This window comes from Dama dama, chromosome 7, assembly GCF_033118175.1.
Source record: "Dama dama isolate Ldn47 chromosome 7, ASM3311817v1, whole genome shotgun sequence".
Taxonomy (NCBI): domain Eukaryota; kingdom Metazoa; phylum Chordata; class Mammalia; order Artiodactyla; family Cervidae; genus Dama; species Dama dama.
The window spans coordinates 50,048,959-50,070,582 of NC_083687.1; the positions used below are offsets into that span (position 1 = coordinate 50,048,959).

At 51.3% G+C, this 21,624-nt stretch overlaps 1 protein-coding gene across 1 annotated transcript in view; it reads right to left on the bottom strand.

Moving 5' to 3' along the window:
* Positions 1-12,217: 12,217 nt before the first annotated feature.
* The window catches only part of LY86 (lymphocyte antigen 86), a 42,725-nt gene continuing 33,318 nt past the window's right edge, over positions 12,218-21,624 (bottom strand). Inside the window, exons 4-5 of the mRNA XM_061147683.1 lie at positions 16,500-16,552; positions 12,218-12,611 (exon numbers count right to left, since the gene is read on the bottom strand). Coding sequence (XP_061003666.1) covers positions 12,528-12,611; positions 16,500-16,552 — 137 coding nt within the window. The 3' untranslated portion in view covers positions 12,218-12,527. The remainder of the gene's footprint in view (positions 12,612-16,499; positions 16,553-21,624) is intronic.

A 21,624-nucleotide genomic window follows, 5' to 3' on the forward strand; every position in this document is an offset into this window, starting at 1 on the left:
TTCGCCTCCTCTGTGTTCTGCCCCATCTGCCCTCTCCAGCTGGAAATCTTCAACTGGCGGCCACCGGGTCAGGTCTGGACTCCTTAAGTGGCTTTCCCAATCCTCCCAGAGCCCTTCGCTGTCTGAGCAGCCGACCTAGATCTGTAGCTAGAGAGGTGGCAATGGTGCTGATTCAATGATCTCCTCTCGGGAAAGACCACTGGACCTGTGCCTGCATGAGGAAGGCACGCGGGCGTTACTGGTGGGAGAGGACTTGGTGTGAATGACTCAGGATGTGGGACCAGCACCGTGACCTCAACACAGCAGCCGCCTGGCTTCTTGTTATTTCCTGCAGAATCCTCCAGTTGCTGGCCTTCCCCGGGCTGGGATCAGTCTGGCAGTCTGCGAAGCCCGCCCCCTTTGGACCGCTTCTGTTAAGACGGTGGGGCTTCAGGGGGAGGCCTGCGCCCACCCAGCTTCCCATGACGTTCCAGCCTCTTGCTGCTGGGAAAGTACTTACTGAGGGTCTGGCTAGAGCTAAGAGAGCTTGTGGGGCACAAACAGTCTTTATCTGCAGGATGAGGTTAGTTTCTGTTTGGGCCTGATGTTTTCGTAAGAAGGAAATCGCTTTCATGAGAATCAGATTAGGTCCAGGAAGCATCCACCGGGCAATGAACAGCTGATAGAGGCAGAGCCGCAGGATTTTCTCATTGGTCACGACTGCCACCTCCTGGCCATGCTTGTGAACTACACAGTTTGGACTTCAGCATGTGTGCCAAGTCCCTTCAGTCTTGACTCTTGGCGACCTCATGGACCGTAGCCTGCCGGGCTCCTCTGTCCACGGGTTCTCCAGGCAAAAATACTGGAGTGGGTTTCCATGCCCTCCTCCAGGAGATTTTCCTGACCCAGCGATCAAACTCGGGTCTCCTGCATCTCCTGCGTTACAGGCAGACTCTTTACCACCGAGCCTTCAGGGAAGACTTAATTTGTTATGTGGGAAGAGGTAGTTCGTACAGTTCTCTAGCTGGTGTTCCCCGTCAGAGAGGTTGTGCGACTACAACCAAGGGTGCCTCAGTATTACTGATACACCCGGGCTGGGGCGGCTTGCGGGAAGCATGGCCTCCCTGCAAGCGCAGTGACGAATTTTGGAACACAGCAGCTGGGGACCTCCAATGATTGTACTCCCTGCAGTCAGAAGTCTGAGAGGCACATTCGCATGTTGCTGCAGACACACCAGATCGGAGATCACATTTCTCATCCTCTCTTGTAGCTTTGATGGCCTTGTGTTGGCTCTGGTCAGTAAGGCATTTATGTAAGCTGTATATACAGCTTTTAGGAAGAGTCCTTAAGAGAGGGCTTATTCCTTCCCTGCCCTTTCACCTCTTTTGTTGGCTGGAATGTGATGAGATGACTGGATCTGGGCAGCCATTTTGGTCCACGAGACAGAAGCCATCTGGGGAGGGTGATAAAGTCACAGAATAAGACAAACTCAAGCCCTGCTGATCACAGACTGTTTGGGTTGAGAATTGGATTTCTAAATTGTGTAAATCACTACTTGATTTTCTGTTCCTTGAAATGGAACTTAATCCTCATACATTTCATAGGTTCTTTTCAATTAGGATAGTGAAGTCTGAAGGTTAAAGAGGTAAATATTTCCCAGAGGCTCAACTGTGGCACAAAGAAAGGTGTAATTACCCAAGACTATTGCTGGGAGGTGGTCTTTCTTCTGTCTGTTGCGGGAGGGGACAGGCCTCCCCTTCCTGTTGCTGGGAAGTCATCTCTCTAGGTTCTCAAGGACATGAGAAGGAAGCCACAGATGCCCATCCCGGAGAAGTCTTTGAAATCAGCACGTGAGAAAGCAGCTGCCCTCACCCCCCACTGTGTGCCCGGCTAAGAACAGTGGCCCCAGAGGCTGGCAGAGTTTGCTCCATGAAGGGACCAAAAGGAAACCAGCTTGATTTTAATCATCTGTCAAAACTGTTGAAAATGAACTTTCTCTCAGCTAATTCTTTCTGAAGCTTTCAAAGCCTGAGAACATAATAAAATCTACCCTTTGTCGTGTTTTTCATCCATTTTTTTGGCCATGGCACAGGGAGGTAGCTTTTGGAAGTATACGACTGTCCTCTCTGATGACTTTCAAAACATGGATTTGCTCATCCAAACTTTTTTGCTTTATCATCCATAGCATCTTTAACCTTTATGTGCATTTTTGATATGTGACTTCTCAGACTTAGCAAATCCTGTGCTTACTAAGTGTTCCATAGGTCAGGGGGCAGGGGAGACGAGTGGTAAGTACAGTCTTTTAATCTCTGAGACTGTTTCCTCATTTGCAACATGGGGTTAACAACAGTCTCTAGCTTGCGGGATTGCTGTGAAGCTTAAGCTTATTAGTGCGTGAAAAGTCTCAGAGGCTCAGTAGAGTCCTGGGCAAGTGACAAGGACATCGTCTCCACTAGTTACTGTTACTATGACTACCCCGCCGCCTGTCCTGTGCTGTCCAGGGCGGCAGTCACTGGCCACCTGTAGCCGCCAGGCACGGAGTGAGTTGACAGTAATCCAAAGCGAGGTGCGCGAAAGGGTGCAGACCAGACCGTGAAGTCTTAGTATGAAAACAAGAACATCACATACAGTCCTGACAATTTTTTAAAACTATTGATTGCGTGTTGAAACGATGACGTTTTAGCCATATTGTGTGAAACAAAACATATGATTGAAATTAATTTTGCCAGTTTCTTTTTCCTTTTTAATTTTGCTTGCTGTTTGCTCTTGGCCGCGGTGAGTCTTGGCTGCCGTGTGCCCTTCCTCCAGCTGCGGTGAGTGGGGCCACGGTGCTCGGCTTCTCTCACCGCACACGCGGGCTCTCGGGCACGTGGGCTCAGTGGTTGCAGCTCCTGGGCTCTCACAGGCTCAACAGTTGTGCTCAGGCTCGGGAGCTCCGAGATGCATGGAATCTTCCCAGATCAGGGGCCGAGCCCGGGTCTTCTGCTTTGGGAGGCAGATTCTTTACCCCCAGGGAAGCCCTCTTCTTCGTGTTTTGAAATACGGCTTCCAGAAAATCTAAAATGTCACAGATGGTCTTCTGCATCAGATTTCTCCAGGATGGTGTGGGTGTCGGCCGACAGGTGGGGCGGGGTGGAAAAAGTGAGCCAGAAAATGATGGTCCACATGGTCAGTACGGTGGTCAAGATTCAGACAAAGGAGACAGAGATGCAGCGGAGGAAGTCTAATTCCTAGGGCACTGTGGACTCTGGTACGGTTTAATTCCACAGATGATGTCTGGGGTTAAAGGGCGGTCCTCACAGGGACCAGCTCTCTGCCCTGTGAGTCTGAAGATAGGCTGAAAATCTGTGGGCTCAGATAAGAGGGGATCTGGAGAGGGCACGCCATGATCTCCCGGGGGGAGACCAAGCCCCAGGGCGGAGCATGTATTTGACAGGAAACCACACAGCGGGTAGTTATCAAGGACCTCAACCGAGGGGGTGGTAGTGGAGGGGTAGGAAGCCCAGTCTGGGGTCTCTGCTGCTACGGATACAATTCAACCCCACAGGTGATGGTCACTGTTCACTCAGGGCCAGGCCCTCTGTTAGAAACCAGACTGAACATAGAGCCTGCCTGCAAGGCGGTCCCAGTGATGTGAGGGGGACAGAGACAAACAGGTGATCGTGGCCCAGAGGGATTAGCGCCGTGATGGGATGGGAGGGAGCTCACTGGCGGGAGAGCGAATCCATTCCCTCGGATGAGGGACAGCTCCCGGGAGACAGCGACATCCCAACAGAGACCCTCTGTGGGAAGCAGCCAGGTAAGAAGGGAGAAGCAGGTTCTAGGTTGAGGGAGCATCTGTGCAAAGTCAGGAGAACTCTGTGCTCCAGGAGGTGTGAGCCGACCCCGGGGAGCTTCATGGTACCGTGAAAGGAGGGGTGCTGGCCAGCGGAGAGCGGCCGGCTTACGGAGTCTCAGCATCGCAGAGCAGGAGTCTGTGGGCACAGGTAGGAGGCTTTGGAGAACTCAACACAGAGGAGGGTGTAACCAGGTCTGTGCTTTAGAAACGTCTCTCTGATAACACTCCAGGGTTCCGGTTCTGGTTCCGGGTAAAACGGACAGAACACACGTTGCTTCCGCTCTAAGCCGTTCAGTCTGTGTTCTTTGCTTTCATAGCAGCCCTAGCAAACTAGCACATCATCGCCTTAGGTTTCTTTCTTAAACCACTCATTCCCATCTCATGGGCTAAGTCACTTCCTCCCAGTTAACTTGCTAGTCTGAACTTTTGCTATATGCCTTTTGGCTCATGACCCTGAGGTTGAGATTAATATCTAGTTTTTGTGGAGCCTAAAGAGAAGAGGACACAATATCTCTGAGTGGTTAGCTAATAACTCATAAATATTGTCTACGTAGGTAGGACATTGTCCCCTACGCAGTTCACTCTTGTCCTATACATAGTAAAGATCTAATATGCTGTAATACATTGTAAAAAGATGCTTGCTCCTTGGAAGGAAAGCTTTGACAAACCTAGATAGCATGTTAAAAAGCAGAGACATCACTTTGCCAACAAAAGTCCATATAGTCAAAGCTGTGTTTTTTCCAATAGTCATGTACAGATGTGAGAGTTGGAACATAAAGAAGGCTGAACAACAAAGAAATGATGCTTTCAAATTGTGGTCCTGAGAAGACTCTTGAGAGTCCCTTGGACTGCAAGGAGATCCAACCAGTCTATCCTAAAGGAAATCATTCCTGAATATTCATTGGAAGGACTGATGCTGAAGCGCCAATAGTTTGGCCACCTGATGCGAAGAACCAACTTGTTGGAAAAGACCCTGATGCTGGGAAAGATTGAAGGCAGGAGGAGAAGCGGGTGACAGAGTGTGAGATGGTTGGATGGCATCACCAACTTGATGGACATGAGTTTGAGCAAACTCTGGGAGATGGTGATGGGCAGGGAAGCCAGACATGCTGCAGTCCATGGGGTCGCAAAGAGTTGGACACAACTTAGTGACTGAACAACAACAATGTTGTGAATTACCCTGGGTTTGGACTTTCTTCTGCTATACACCCCACCACAAGTTTCCTTTGGGAGGAAGGTGAACGGGGAGCCGTAGGGGTTGGGGGGTGTGTGTGGTCCAGACCGTAAACAGACGAGAGTCCAGGGCTTCTTGTCGGGAGGGGCTGAGGGAGGGAGCCCAGGGTGAGAGCAGAGCATCCTTCCCATTATCAGGGAGACGGGAAAACAACAGAAGGGGGACAGCGCGGAGGTTCCAGGGAGGTCCAAGTGGACCCCACGTGTCTGCAGGGGAACTGAAGGAGCCGAGGTGGGAGCACATGGGGAGGAAATGGGATTCCAGGCTGGGGGGCTCTGCAGAAGGGACCCCCGCCCACCAGCAAAGCTGGAACGTCTCAGGCGTCCGCTTGTGGGTTCCAGTGAAGACGCTCTCACGACGAGAGCTGAATGAAACGTCACTGACAGAGCCCTCGACTTGCTTGTGAAGGGATCTCTGCAGACTCTCCTCCTGCCGCCCGCTGGTTAATTTCTGGGGCCTCTGTCAGCAGAAGAGCAGTTCTTTCCTCTCTCATTCTTGGGCGCCTCCCCCGGGCGCTGACCCAGGCTCTCGGGGTGCAAGAAGGCTGAGCACCGCTGCCCTTGCGGGTCCTGGGGGTGCGTGGCCCCGTGCCCAGGCCTGCCTCTCCCCTCCCGGCTTGGTGCTGGGACCCTCCCCCCGGTTCGTGGAGAAGCTGTGCGGTATTCTTCCCTCTGGTGCCGGTACCCCATTGCCATGGGGACCCCACAGCATGCCACGGGGGGCCTGGAGGCCCTGAGTGCCTGGCGCGCCAGCTTCCGGCCCAGACTCCCGCCGGCGCGCTGTCCCCCCGAGGCCCGGTGCACGTCTGCAGGGCCGGGTGGGGGCGTGGGGCCCCGGGCCCCTTCCCCTCACCCACAAGGCCGAGCCCACATCACGACTTCCACCCCGACGTAGCCAGAAGAGACGACGCGGTGCCCTTGGGTCCAGGGAAGATCGGCTTCCTTCCACAGCTGTGCTGAGTCTCAGCTTCTGATTTTTAGGGCCGTTTCTCCGGCATCTGGGAGTGAACTCCCTGAGTGGGGCAGGTGTGACCCCGCTCCCAGGGCTGACCTTAGGGGCTCCTTCCCAAGTCCAGGGTTCTGGAGCCTGAGTGTGGCTGTGAAATAGTGAAGTCAAAACACGTAAAATATTGAACAGTGAGATCCAATTAAAAAATTGAACAAGAAGCAAACAGCTGCAGACAGCCCTCAGGGTATGTGAAAGGGAAGGGAAAAAACGCAACTCAGACAAACAAACAGTCTGGTACCTTTGGAGGCAACAAAGGGAAAACCCAGCTCAATGATGAAAAACTGTGGACAGGGAACAAGGCAAGAGTGAAGTCACCTTTCTCTTCTAAACGACTGCAGACCGGACGTGTGTCACCCAGGGTGGTGGACGGGGTCATCACTGAGAGTGCAGGCATGGGCAGGTGACCACGGATGGCTTATTCCTTCTTCTTTTTTTTTTTTAAATCAAATATATTGACATGCAACTGTGTGTATGTTTATGATGTACAAGGTATTAAACAATGCAACCATGTATTGTAATGATTGCTGTCAAAGTGATATTTACTGCTTCAATCACATTGCGTAACTCTTCTTTCTTTTTGGTGGTTGGGATAATTCATTTTCAATAGGGGACTTTCATCTTTAAGCTGTCTTTCGGTATCTTCCATTTCATGACCAAAAATGAGGTGGGTAAAGGAAAAATAGAAAGGAGGTGTGAGGTCTGAACGTTTGCATCCCTCAAAAATTCAGATGTTGAAACAGACCGCACCCTTGTGCGGGTGTTGCCAAGGGAGGGCTTTGGGGAATGGTTGGGTCAGGAGGCTGGACTCCCCTTGGGAGGGTGTGGAGTGCTTATCAAAGAGGCCAGAGGGAGCACCGCCCCCCCTGCCCCCAGCCCTTCCAGCACTCAGGACACAGCGGGAAGACAGCCATCATCCGCCTAGAACCAGGAGCCAGGAGGGCCGTCCCCAGACACCCTGGACTTGTAGCTTCCAGAGATGTGAAAAGGGGCGTTTCTGTTGCTCCTAAGCGGCCCATTCCATGGTGTTTTTGTTCCAGCAGCAAAACGAACTAAGGCAGGAGGAGAGGCTACAAGCACGTGACCCTTTTCTGGGGACAGGCGTGACTCGGAGTCTTACTGGTCTGGCTGGAGGAGTAAGCGCGGGAAGGAGCCGGCGGACCCCGGGCGCCCCGAGGGCCCCACTGCTCCTGTAGTGGGCCGCAGGGCTGCTATGTGCCCACTGATCCCTGACGGCACAGGGCTCTGCTTCTTCACCTCGTGAACCCCGACTTCCTCTTCTATGAAGCGGGCCATGGCATTATCCCCCATCGGCTCACTAAGCATTGAGACGGAGGTTGGGCTCCCCTGGGGCACAATGGTAAAGAATCCGCTTCCCAGTCCAGTAGACGCAAGAGACTCGTGTTTGATCCCTGGGTGGGGAAGATCCCCTGAAGTGGGAAATGGCAGCCCACCCCAGTATTCTTTCCTGGAAAAATCCCACGGACAGAGGAGCCTGGCGGTCTATAATCCATGGGGCCTCAAAGAGTCGGACAACGCTGAGTAACTGAACATAGAGTATCTAGCACAATGCCAACACATACCAAGTGCTCAAAAAATTGTTAGCTTTTAAACTGACGATATTACTATTGCAGTTGTTCTGCCTTCTCAAATGTTATTTTTCTATATCATGTATTTTAACCTTTTTAGTCTACTTTTATGTGGAATCCTTGATTCCTGATGGGAAGAGCTTACTCATTTGAAAAGACCCTGGTGCTGGGAAAGATCGAAGGCAGGAGGAGAAGGGGACGACAGGATGAGATGGTTGGATGGCATCACCGACTCAACAGACATGAGTTTGAATAAACTCCCAGAGTTGGTGATGGACAGGGAGGCCTGGCGTGCTGCAGTCCATGGGGTCACAAAGAGACATGACTGAGTGACTGAACTGAACTGATGTGAAATCCTTGCTGTAACCCTTTGATTATTTCAATAACATTCTCTGGCCCTTTCTCCAGTTTTCTCCAACCATTTCTGAGTAGAAGAAAAGGAGGGAAAACCACAATAAAATGATATGAGCTTGTGTGGCATGGACTTTTTCCTTCTTTGCATCCTTGGTTGAGTTTCAAGGAATCCATAAAAACTTCAGCTGGAGGAAGAAATTATTGTTTTCAGCTGAAATAACATCGATGCAAATATTCTTTTTTTTTTTCAAGAATAAGGGGCCAAGAAATTGAAAGAAAGAATTTGGTGTTATACCACCTTTTAAAGGAAATCTGGGTTTGGGGAGAAAAAAAAAAATCAGGTTGGTACCTTTGAAGGCAGCTGAGGGCTTCAGCTCCAATGGAAAAACTGAAGTTATTTACAAACTAGATGTTAAGTGGCTGATCTCCAAATCCCCTGGGACCCCTGCTTGCCCAGATCAAATGATGGGGAAATTAGACAAAGGAACTTGTCTGAGAAAGCTGGCTGAGAAAACTGTAGCTGATTCAAACCTGGAATTGAACCGCTGGGATGATAAGTTTTCCCTCCTTAACAAGTCCGGGTTAAAACCAGCATGTGGCCTTTTCCTTCTCTCACTAGCTATTTTGGGTGATTTTTTCTGGAGGCAGACGTAATTGTTACATTTGCAGATGTTACATTTAGTTCTTCACATCCCCAATGTGTATCTTTTCTTTCTTTCTTTTTTTAAACAGGAAACAAGTTTAATTAAAAATTACATGCATTTTCTTTCCTAGGCTTTTTTTTTTTTTTTGGCCTGGAAAGTTTCTGTTTCAGGGGAAACTTGTCCCTGAATGTTTCCCTTAAATTCTTTTCAGGGTTTATGTAGTTCAGCGAACACGTGCCTAACCCAGATCTACTTAAACCGGCCACACTTAGAAGATATCAAGGTGCCAAGGAATCGTGTCAGGACTTAAAAGGAATGCGGGCTTCTGGGTGAGGTCAGGGCTCAGAGTCAGTTTGCACCCGACTACGTCGAAGGGAAATTAGGAAGCAGGCCTTCCGCTCCAAGGTGAGTACCCATCTGCTTTGGACTGAATGTCTGTGTCTGCCCTAAGCTCATAGGTTGAGATTCTAACCTCCATCCAGATGCTGTTAGCGGGTGGATCTTTGGGAGGTGATGACATGATTCGTGCTTCTATAAAAAGGGACCCCGGAGAGCTCTGGCACCCCCCCCTGTCATGTGACGACACAGCAGGAGGACAGCTGTCTGTGGTCCAGGAAGCAGGCTCTCACCAGACATCGAATTTACTAGCAACTTGGTCTTGGTCTTTCTGAGCTCCAGAAATAAATGAGAAAAATGTGAGAAACAAATGCCTGCTGTCTGTAAGGCACCCAGCTTATGGTATTTTTATGATAGTGCTCTGAACTGACTCACGCACCTCCTGGACAGAATAATAACTCACGGTCATTGAACTGCGTGCCTGGCACTGTTCTTTCGTTTACTTCTCAAGGTATTTCTGTAAGTAAGGCAGGTGTTATTACGGTTGGCACATGCAGATGAACAGAGAGGCTTAGAGAACCTGAGGTTCTTGCCCAGTTAACAGCTGAAAAGATGGCCTAATTCTCGACGCTTCTTCCACAACTCTTTCCTCTCTGTACACTTTCTAACCTCCCCAGGGTCCACTTAGGGGATGGTGTGGTTCCAGTGGGACCAAGGCCATTCCAGCTCTCAGGGTGGGTCACGTGACCCAGGCAAGCCAATCAGCACCGGGGCAAGGTGACTGGCCAGGAGTGGCCACGTGCTCCAAACCACTGCCCTCAGAGTAAATGCAGGGCTTCGGGAGGGAGGCCGCCCTCCTCTGTGCTTTGGACAAGTGTGAAACTATCTACTGTTGTAGGAAGGACTGTCGGAGCGTGGAGCCAGTCTTCGGGGAGGCCAGGGGTAAGAGAACCGCAGAGAAATAGAGGAGACGTGCTGATGACCGCGTGAAGCTTCCTAGCGAACCGCGGCTGAAGCCTGAACCGCGCGGCCTCAGCAGTGAGCGCTGAGCTGTGTGTAACCAGAGGAGCTGGTCTCCGCTCCTTACAAACATTCCAAGCAGGCCGATCACACTGACCCAGCGGATCTTCAGCTTTCTGCCTGAACCTCGCCTGGGGAAGCTCTCCTTGGGCACCGGCATTCCCTTAAAAATAACACACACACACACACACACGCACGCACACAGAGGTTCCCTTAAAATATAAGGAAGGGCCTACGGACACCAAAATGACTGGAGCTCATTTATTTCCACTCGAGTCCCTTGGTTTGGAGGCATCATAGCATAACCTTAAATCAGAGAATTTTCTTTTTTCTCCAGAGAGGTTTATTCAGGAGAAATTTTTAGAATACTTGATGGTGATTTTGAAACATTGGCAAATCACTGATTAGAAATAATTAAGTTAAATTCTTTGGCAGGGCCCCCTCTCCCCTCTCCCCCACCCCCAACCCTGCCCGCTGGGCACACATGGGTGACCAGCCTAAGAGAGCTTGCCGTGGGTTGCCCACCTGCCCCCTAATACCTCCTGCTTCCTGTGTTGGCAGCTCCAAGCTTCACCCTAGTTATGATGTTCTGCCTGAGTTATGATAATTATCCTGGCATTTCTCCTACCAGGACAGTTTGTACTTTTTAATAGGAGAGTCATAAACAAGGAAAAACTTTCTCAACTTGCAGGAATGAAACTCGGTGAAATGTAAGGGCAGACATATCTGGGGGCCGAGAAACACTTTTTCCTCCTCAAATCACACCCTTAGTGCAACTGCTGTGAACTCCTGTGTGCCTGGCCAAGGCAGGGTCAGCCCCCGTGTGTGTGGGAGTCTCTGTTTAACTAAACCTAGAGCCTCCAAATCTCTTTCTTTCTCCCCCTGCCCTGTCTCTCCGGTCCTCTCTCTCCCCCTTCTCTCTCTCACACACGCACACACACACACTGTCAATGAATTTTAAGAAGAGAGCAAAGAACAGAAAAAGGAACATTTGAATAGTGGAAGATGAGATGTGCACTGCTTCTTCTTCCCTGGCCCCATCTTTGGAAGGCGGCGACAGCTGTCCTGAGCCAGAACCTGTGAATTCTTGGGCTCCACCCGCGGCCCCTGCTGGACGTGGGGATGTTTCTGGAAAGGGAACGGGAATGTCTGGCTGGGAGGAATGGAGAAGGACCAGCAGTCCAGTCTGCTGTCTGGATCCACAACGGTTCCCCCCGCCCCCGGCCACGTGTGTGCCCTGAGCTTTGCCCTCGAGCCTGGCATGGCCACAGCAAGCCTTTACCCCGGAGCGTTTTAGGCGTCAGCGAGAACACTGCTGTAATTTTGTCTTTCCACAACCCAGGAAACCTCAGATGCTGGGTTTAAGGTTTTGATTCACCAGGCATTTATGGCCTGCTATTCCGGGTAGTTCAACTGCAGACAGATGGTAATTAATAGCAACGGGCATTTTAAAACCATGCATTTCTTTCCTCTTTTCATTGCTAACACAGTGGCACCTTAACAGTTGTAAAAGACCTGCTAACAAGACGGTCAACCCCAGTCTCCCAACTCCAGCCCCTTCGCAGGAGCAAGAGGGACAGAAGCAGAAGCGGGGAGCAGGAGTGTGTGGAGGGGGCAGGGCCCCCCGGGGATTCTGCTTCCAGGGACAGGAGACCTCCGGGCGCCCCATGGGCTCTGGAAACAGGAGGTGACCTCGTCATTTATGGGGGGCGTTGAAGGAGGCAGCTCTGCACGTGCGTGACATGGCCCTGGGGGACATGTGAATTTTTAATATTTCAGGGCCCTGCAGGCTCCCTGAGGGCAGAGACAAGGTCTCTTTTGCCCCCTGGTGTAGCCTAAGTGCTGAGCAGAGGGCCCGGTACATGAGTGGTCGGCAGTGACTCGGGGGGTGAATTAATGAGCACACTCGGGAGAGCCGAGGTGCGCTGGGGCCAGGACAGCCGCACTCCGGGATGATGTTACCAAGAGGTTGGTTTAGTGGAGACTGTGATGTCTGCGTGTGAGGTTTCGCCAGCTTCCGGGCCTCACGTCCAGAGTGTGGGGCTTCCCGGAAGAAGGGATGGCTCACCCCCAGCTCTGCCCTTGCAGGCGGGCCGTCACCTTCCTGCATCTCTCAGCATCACTTATGCTCTGGCAGCCCGCGACTCTGTGGGCAGAGGAGCTCACGCTACGGCTACAGGGCTGTACCAGGATTCTTAAATGAACCACGAGGCACTCCTTGCGGGCCAGCTTCTTTATTTGATCCGGGGCTCCCAGGAGCAGGAAAGAGGTGAGCTTTGTCAGGAGAGCACTCGGGGTGAGAGACGGTCCCTCAAGACTGCTGGGTTGACCCCCAGGAGCTCCTGGGAGGCGGATGCTCCGGGGCCTTCGTTGCATCTGTGGGGTGTGGGGACCTCTGGTCCTGGGGCTGACATCAGCGCCAGCCCCTTCCGGGAGGCTTGCTCTGTGGTCCGCTGGTCCTCCCTCTCGGCAGGGTCCGTGGGAGGAGCTGCTGTTGCCGCGGGACAGCTGACGGCGCTCCGAGACGCTCAGGAGTAGAGGACGGTGGCGTTGGCGCAGGCCACGGTGGCGCGGTCCTGGTTGTGGAGCTCCAGCAGGACCTGGTAGTCCCCCTGAGGGGCGCGGGGAAGCGGCAGCTGTGAGGCCGCAGAGCCGTCGCCTTGCAGCGGGCGCCCACCGAGCTGTCACAGGCGGCCTCCGCTCTCGACCCTGGGGGTTAGGTCAGCGGGACGAACCGCGCCCGCCCCGCGGGCCCCCAGGCTGGCCGGGAGAGCAGAGGGCGCCCGGGATGGCTGGCTACGCCTGAGATGCCCGAGCTCCAGATGGCGCTCCCGCGGTGGGTGGGCCGATGGGGTGGTGGGCTGTCTGGGGCTGGTGTGTGGTTTTGAGTAGGGTGCTCAAGGCAGGTCCCCTGAGCAGGTGACCTCGGGGCCAAGACCTGAAGGAAGTGCGGGAGCTCGCCATTCCCCTGGAGGCTGGGGGCCCCGCGTTTGAAGAGGCGGACGGGACTCCCGGCAGGAGAGGGGAGGAGGCAGGGGACGGCCCCGCGGGCCGTGGGTAGGGGGGCGCTGGCCTCCACGCCGGGGGGTGGCCTGTCCTGACGTGGCTGTCGGCAGGGTCCCTCGTTGGAAGGAGACAGGGGGAGACGCGGAGGAAGCGGTGGACCAGGTAGGAGGCGCTGCAAGAGCCAGGCAAGAGGTGGGGAGGGTTCGGAGCAGCTGGGGGAGTGGGGGAGAGGTGGGCGTTCTGGCTGGATTTGCAAAGAGCTGGGACGGTTTGCTGAGGAGACCCACGTGGGTGGGGAAGAGAGGGGTGAAGGGTGACCCCAAGGATGCTGGCCTGAGCAACAGGAAAGACAGGGTGCTGTGTGCTGAGATGGAGGAGACAGCTGGGGGGCAAAACTCCATGGCCGGAACCCGAACGCGCCACTAGAGAAAGTGTTCCTGCCTTTCAGGGGCCCTTTCTGGCCACAGCCGACCAGAGGAGCCCCTCTGCCTGCGGTCAGGGAAGGCCAGCCAGGCTGTGAGCGGCACAGCAGAGAGGACCCAGGCAGGAGCCACGTCTGCAGCGCTCGTGGCCGAAGCCAGCGGCTGTGGACGCTCTGTCCCGAGGAGAAAGGCTCTGCGTGGCGGAGGGCGGAGGAAGCTCCTGGAACTCGGCCCATCTCTGAGGAGCCGGTCACCCAAGGGAAAGCGTGTTAGTTGCTCAGTCGTGTCCAACTCTTTGCAATCCCATGGACTAAAGCCTGCCAGGCTCCTCTGTCCATGGATTCTCCAGGCAGGAATACTGGAGTGGGCTGCCTTTCTCTTCTCCAGGGACTCTTCCCAACCCAGGGATCAAATTCAGGTCTCCTGCGCTGCAGGCAGATTCTTTACCATCTGAGCCACCAGAGAAGCCCCCATCCAAGGAAGGGAGAGTGTTTAATCTGTATCAGCCGGAGGGCAGGGCCAGATTAAACCACCGGATGGACGGTCCATGACTGGGCTCAGGCTAGGAGAGAAGAGCTTTCTAGCAATTAGCAGAGGCCCAGGAGCGAGTGGGTTCCTGAGCACTGATGGGGTCTCGGGTGTAAGCGCTGCTGAAGGCGACCTTTGGCACCCTTCCCCTTAAAGACTCTATGACAGTCTAGGCTCCCTGGGTCTGTTCAAATAGCAGCAGCTATGACTGCAGAAGCAGTGTTAGGGGTATCAATCACAGAGTAAAAGGCAGAGAATTAGGTCTGGATAAAGACCAGCTCACACGTGCACCTGAGTGGGTTTCCTCCTCACTGTCATCATCATCATCACCATCATCTACTCTTCACTGCTCCTGTGCCTTTAAGAACACGCCACACAAAATTGTTGTAACCCAACTGAATCTTTCATCCTTGCTTTAGACGCCTAACGAAGGATGCAGTATTTGAAGGAAGAGGTTCGGGATTCTGAATCCCAAGGTATATTAATACATACTGTGCTCTAAGGGGTGAGAGTGTTCAGGCACCTGTGTGCATCTGTGGGCAGGCAAAGGGATGAGGCACACAACAGGGGCCTTTCTGCGGTTTGGATTTGCCAGGTAGGAGATGTAGTTGCACCCTTGGCACTAACACATTTCAGGCCGTACCTGCAAGTTGGCAGCCAAGTTGGAAGCTTATAGAGTCTCTAAATTCTAAGTCAGAAAGCAGCTGCCATAGACAGATGCCGCTGTAGGCGGGACTTCAATGGGGCCAAGGACTGGTTGTGAGAAAAAGAAAATAATATCGACACACAAGACTGGTGGCTGAGTGGGAAGTTTCCAGTTGAGCAGGAGTGGAATTAGCACACAGCCCACCTCTGGGGGTTTGGTGTGAAGAGGGGGGACCTGGGGAAGGTCTTCTGAAACCAAAAGTCTGCGCACCATTTCTGTCCCACGTTAGGAAGCAGTGTTTCTGCGGCCTGCAGGCTGGCGGCTGGCCAGGGGCGCCTGGGCTGGCTGGGCTGGTCTCGGGCCAGCAGAGGAGCCCAGGTCGGGATTAAGGACTCCAGCTGCCTGTGCGGCTCACGTGATGGGTCACACGTGTCCGCTCTGGTTCTCTCCCCTGCAGGCCTGGCTTGGGGGGTCAGGATTGGCCAGGTTCCTGCTCCATAGGCCCGGAAAGTCTTAAAGAGGTAGGCGGACAGGGCAGGGGGCTCCTGACGATGCTTGAACAGGCAGGCGGGGGCAGGCAACCTGATCCCTGTCTTAGCCTCACAGTGGACAACATCTCAAGGAGCATTGTTAGTGGGCCATGGATACAGGTAACGCATTCACCCACGTATCCTACGTGGATGCAATAAACCTCGTTACATCTCTGTTTCATTTCTTTCAAAGCGATCCTATGACTTTTAAGTTCTTTCTCTCTATTTATTACAGTCGTTAAGAGTAACTGCTTTTTTTTTAAAGTCAATAATGCAACACAAAATTTAATTGCTTGCAAATTTCGAGTTGATGGATTGGGGGTGCATGGGGGAGGATCCACAGAAAAATGGAGAAAGAAAAAGAATTCAAATAGCAAAGATTTAAAGAAAAAACTTTGTGGGAGGAATTTGGTCTCACATCCTAGAAGGGAAGAGAGTTTGCACAACTTGCGTGTTACCCTGAAAGGCCCGAGGATAAGACTCTGGAAAGCTGGACCTGCCCCCAGCTGCCAGAGCATCACTGGAGAAAGACCAAGGTGGTCTGACGACTTGGCAGCTTGAAGCAGAAGAACCCAGAGGCTGGGACAGAAAGGGAACACGCCCAGGGGATGAAACGAGTTCAAGAGATTCTTTATGGAGAAGGAGGTCCTCTTCTAGAGTCATACTCAGGCTTTGTAAGATGAAAAGGATGAAATTGAAAACCAAAAATGAGACTGACTACATTTCTGTGATTCTCGTGATGTTTTTCCAAAGGATGCTCTCAGGAGTGGCTACGGAGCATGGATCGCTATGTCCAAGCTGCTGGAATTCAGCTGTTTCATAAAGTAATGGTATTTTAAATAAAATGGAATTGTTGGAAAAACAGTGAAGGTGCAAGAAGTGGGCATTTTATTTACGGGGTGGGAGCTTGTGAGCATTGAGCAAGCACGGTAACTGGGGAGTTTAGCGCGTTCTGGGCTGTCTCTGTTGCCTTCTCTGAACAGCCAGCCCGCCTGGGGCTGCCTCCCTCACCTCTAACAGTTCTGGCCACGCGGAGACCTCTGGACAGAGTCCTCCAGCAGGACAGGGTCCCAGAGCCCCTCTCTACGGGCACTGTCTCCACAAGGGGTGCCCCAGGGTCCCACAGGACAAAAATGTTAAATGCCAAAACCCGAGTGTCAAGCTTTAACTAGCAAGTGCCCACGATGAAGTAACGGCTTCACCCAGAAAGGGTCTTCTCAGTGACGGGCTATGCAAAAACTTGAAGGTTTTTGTTTAATTCCCTCTCCTCCTCCTCTGCTGTCTCTCTCCCCCACCCACCTCCTCCTCTAAGAAACTGCTCGATACAATAATTAAGGAACAAAAGAAAACAGCAAACCAAACCCTTACCTCGGGAATTTCAAATCCAGGATTATTGATAGGGCCAGCATAATAAATCTGCTCTGGAAAAACAGACAAAACACACATCACGTCATTCAATCATCGAAAACAAAATTGACTTGCTCTATTATCTGTGCTTACTGTGCCCTGGGGAGCCAGTGATGGAAGGAAAAGGTCTCTGACTGTGGTACATAAATCCCTAAGTGAGACAGAATCCAGGCTGTAGCAAGTAGCAGGAGACACGCAGGTCACGAGAGAGCCAGGCAGAATGAGGATGCTGAGGCTAGGCTGGCCCTGGGATGCTCAAGGTTAAATCCTAAGACAACTTCCCGTAACTGATCGGCCCTGGACAGTTACGATCCCTTGGGCTCAGCGCCCTCGTTTTTAAGGCGGGTATAGTAAGGACCACAACAGAGTTGCGAGGAATGAAGAGAGTTAATCCGTATAAAGCACTGATAACGACGTTTGGAAAGCTTTGCTAAAGTTACACGAAGGGAGATGCTGCATTTGAGACAATGGTTGGTGTGGGACGTTTGGATGACAAGATCTCCCCGAGGCTTCTCGCTGATTCTGTGACTTCTCGGTAGCCTTTCAAGACAATCCCTTGGCTGCTGTTGGCAGGAGTGGGTTTCTGCTTCTTGCAGCTCAAGAACCATGACTGCTAGGACCACGAACCACTGAGAGTCCCTCAGGGAACGGGACCCAGCTGACAGAGGAGCAGAGGCCCAGCACAGCAGTGAGCGCGTCCCTCCCCGTCAGGTGCGGCTGGATTCTGCTTGGATTCCCTTGGACGCGTTTTATACCGACCTCATGATTCTGTTCGGTGTTCTAAGGCGACACGGGGCCAGCGGCCGGGCCCTGGAGGCAGGACCCAGCTCTCCTCCCCACTGAGTGTTGGTGGACGAGTCGCCTGCCTCCTGAGGCAGCCCCTGCACTTGCAGCACAGAAGCGGGAAGGCCTCTCCTGCCGGCCACAGAGAGGACTGGGAGCTGAGTGTGAGCTCGTGGAGGACGGGCCCGGGAGGGGCAGAGCCAGCAGGTCCTCCCCGTCCAGTTCCTCACCTTACTCACCCAGTGTGAGGGAGAGGGACGGGAAGGTGCCCGTGCGGGGCGCGGAGAAACACACCAAGGCTGGGTTTGGGAGCCTTCTTCCCGAGCCAGTGTGAACAATCGCTAAGTTCTACTGGTGTCTTCTTTTTTTGCTTCCGTTTTAAAAAATGGATGAGTGCTGTTTTTTGAAGCATACCAAACAAATGCTATTTAGCACTTTGTTACGCTCATTTAATGCTCCGAGATCTGCTGATTTGGGCTTCACTATGAGGGACCTTTGCTGGGTGAGAGATTGCCATGAACTTGGTCTTCACTTTACAGTTTCAACTGGAGCTTTTCTGTGGGCCCATGAAGTTTCTGAGAATTGCTGCAAGTAACTCGCAAAACTTTTTTTTTTTTTTTAACCTGATGAAACAACACCTAAAATTAAATTCTTGCTCCTTCCGTTTCCAGATCATCTCAGGTTCTGAGATTCCTTTAATTAACATCCTCACACTCCAGGGCTATAAAAAGAGCCGCGTTATATCTGTACCCACTTCTTACTTTCTTTCTTTGGGAATCTTGATCAGTTTTTAATACAGAGTGGATTGACATTTTCACCCTCCTGCTTCTTAATACTTGAAGTCATTTCTGCCAATCGACTTTTTTGGGGGACCCAGATATTTGTGTGATTGTCACAGTGTCTTTTAAGAGAGGAAATGGATTTTAAAATGTGGAAATAAAAGCTCCCAAAGAATCGTGGACCAGACGGCTGCCCTTTCACTAAGAGAGTAATCTAATGTTATTTAAACTTGGCCATATTCATTGTGCACTTGCAATGGGGCATTTATAAAACGATGAAATGAGCAACCTTCTAAGGCTTACTCACTCAGGGCCCTGCCACGCCCCCTCTCTCCAGGCATTTAGAGATGTGTTTGTTAACCCCCGTCTTTCTGCCGTAACATCACACTGGCCTCCTCCTATAAGGACTCATTGACAATCTTAGCCTCTTTCTCTGCCAATAGTGATTCCAACAGACACATGGGTTGTGTCCCCCACTTCTAGCCAGATAGTTTCTCCTCTGGGCAGGGGACTTGGCTGGTGGGAGCTCTTGGGGGTCTGGGAAAGGGCAACAAGAACAGTCCAAGAAGGCAAACCTTTTCTGAGTAGCAGTAGGATCCCCTAACAGAGACACTCACATCTCACCCCAGCTACACCAGCAGCTGTATCACCTGTGAAGTTCTCAGAACTTCTTGGAGGGCCTTTTCATTGGAAACATACAGAGTTTGGGTTTTCCTCTGATGAGGCATAATTACCTGGCCTCGTCACAATGTCAGGGTATGGGCAGGTCAGACAAGCTGTGCTGTTCTCCGTTGGGATGCTGTACCGGCTACTAGTACCCGTTCCCTTCTCCTACAAGATGTCCATGTCCTGGTTTCTAGAACCCATAGATACCTTACAAGGCAAAATGGATTTTGCAATTGCAGTCATGTTCAGGATTTTGAGATGGGGAGATTATCTTGGATTGTCTGGGTGAGCCCAGTGTAACCACAAGGGCCCTCACAAGCTGGAGAAGATCGGAAGAAGAAGGGGGTGTGAGGATGGAAGCAGAGAGGAGGGAAGTGGCTACAAGCCACGGAATGCCAGCAGCCTCCAGAAACTAAAAACCGCAAGGAAACAGATCTTTATCCATCCTCTGAATTCTCCAGAAGGAACAGAGACCTCCTGACTCTGGTTTCAGGCTTCTGGTGTCCAGAATCGTGAGAGAGCACCTTTGCATGGCAGGTCACTAGGGTCACAGCAGCAGCAGGGCGCTGATACACTGACCTTGGGTTCAGAGGGGAGACGCTAGGTGGTTGACCGCAGAAGGGCCAAGAGTGGTGGCTTACATACACTTGAAGTGAAGTGAAGTGAAAGTCGCTCAGTCGTGTCTGACTCCTTGCGACCCCATGGACTATACAGTCCTCGGAATTCTCCAGGCCAGAATGCTGGAGTGGGTAGCCTTTCCCTTCTCCAGGGGAATCTTCCCAACCCAGGGATCGAACCCAGGCCTCCTGCACTGCAGGTGGATTCTTGGGCTCCCAGCAAAGACGTCTTTGGAACCATGACACCCGCGTACTCTAGGATTTCAACAAAAGAGAAGGTACCTAGGCTAGAGAATGAAGTTTCCAACACACGTTCCAATGAAACTCAGGACAGGTGGTTAAGAAAAATGTAGGGCCACACAGAACCTACCAGGTCAGTGATGCTCAGTACAGCTTTCCGCAAAGGTGCGACTGTCCTGTGTCTGCATCACTAAGTAAAGCAGCCGCTGTCCACACGTGGCCACTGAGAACCTGAAAGGTGGCTCGTGTGGCTAGGTGTATAATTTAATTTAAGTGTAAGTGATTTCAATAGCCCCCCGTGACGAGCGGCTATCATATTGGACACTGCAGTTTTAGGTCAGCACTATCTCATGGAAATATCACGTGAGCCACGCTTGTAATCTGCATTATTTTTAAAAAGGAGAAAGAAACAAGTGGAATTAATTTAACAACACATGTATATTAACCCAAATATTAAAATCATTATAATTTCAACGAGCCTATTTGCAAAGCAGGAGTAAAGACACAGACATAGAGAACAAACGCATGGACACCAAGGAGGGCAAAGGGGGTGGGATGGTGAACGGAGGGCCCGGCATTGACACATGCACACTGTGGATGTTATGCATAAAACAGGTGACGAATGAGAACCTGCGGTATAGCACAGGCCGCTCTGCTCGGTACCCTGTGGCGGCTCAAATGGGAAGCAAACCCGAGAAAGGGGGGTGACTGTGTGCGTGTGGCCGGTCCACGTCGCTGTGCAGCTGAGACCAGCACAACGTCGTAAAGCAGCTAGACTTCAGCAGAAACATTTTTTTTTTTGCAACAAAAATGTAATTAATACATTGCATACAAAAGGCAAATTTTGAATTTAATTTTTAAAAAAATATCTAGGTCCCTGCAAGGAGATCCACCCAGTCCATCCTAAAGGAGACCAGTCCTGGGTGTTCACTGGAAGGACTGATGTTGAAGCTGAAACTCCAATACTTTGGCCACCTGATGTGAAGAGCTGACTCATTGGAAAAGACCCTGATGCTGGGAGGGATTGGGGGCAGGAGGGAGAAGGGGATGACAGAGGATGAGATGGTTGGATGGCATCACCAAATCGATGGACATGGGTTTGAATAAACTCCGGGAGTTGGTGATGGACAGGGAGGCCTGGCGTGCTTCGATTCATGGGGTTGCAAAGAGTCGGACACGACTGAGCGACTGAACTGACCTGAACTGAACTGAAAGGCAAAGAAAGTGTTAAAGAGCTTAAAGCCATTGACAATGAATGTTTATCTGGCAGAGTGAGACCAGGTAACAATTAAAGGGAATAAAAAACGATGATGCCTATAAGACAATGACATGCATATCAAAGTTAAGTTAAACTTGAAAAAACTGATCAAGCCTTTCAAAATCCTTTTTCAAAAATGGCAACCTTTATGATCATATTGAAAGTAAAACATGCATGAATTAAAATATGCCATTAATAATTTTATCTTGAAGTTATGTGAATCATCTCCACTTGAAAGATTTTTTTAACAAAAATTTTAAAAAGACTATAATTTCAATATATTACCAACATAGAAAGTATCAATGAGATTTTTAAATTCTTTTTTCATACTATGCTTTGTACAAAGTCTTCAAAATTTGGTGCAAACTCTGCACTCAGAGCTCATCTCACTTGGATGGGCCCCATTTCTGATTATGAGGAGCCACACGTGACCAGTGGCTCTTGGACTGGTCAGGGCCAACGACGGAGCCATGGACGGCCCGGGAGGTGAAATGATTTTCTCCAACGTCATTCCTCCTACAAGAACTGTGTGTCTTTGCTGCCCAGGTTTTCTCTGTAAGAGCTGTAACTTCTGGCAGCAAGAAGGGAAGGAGGATTTAATTTTTTTTTTCTTACCAACCTATTTTTGGATTTCTGTGGATAAACACTTAATATAAGTCTCAAAATACAGCTTGTGAATCGGTGGGCTGATTGCATTGCCAGAAGGAGAAATGAAGAAGATGGTGATGGGAAGAAAGAGGAGA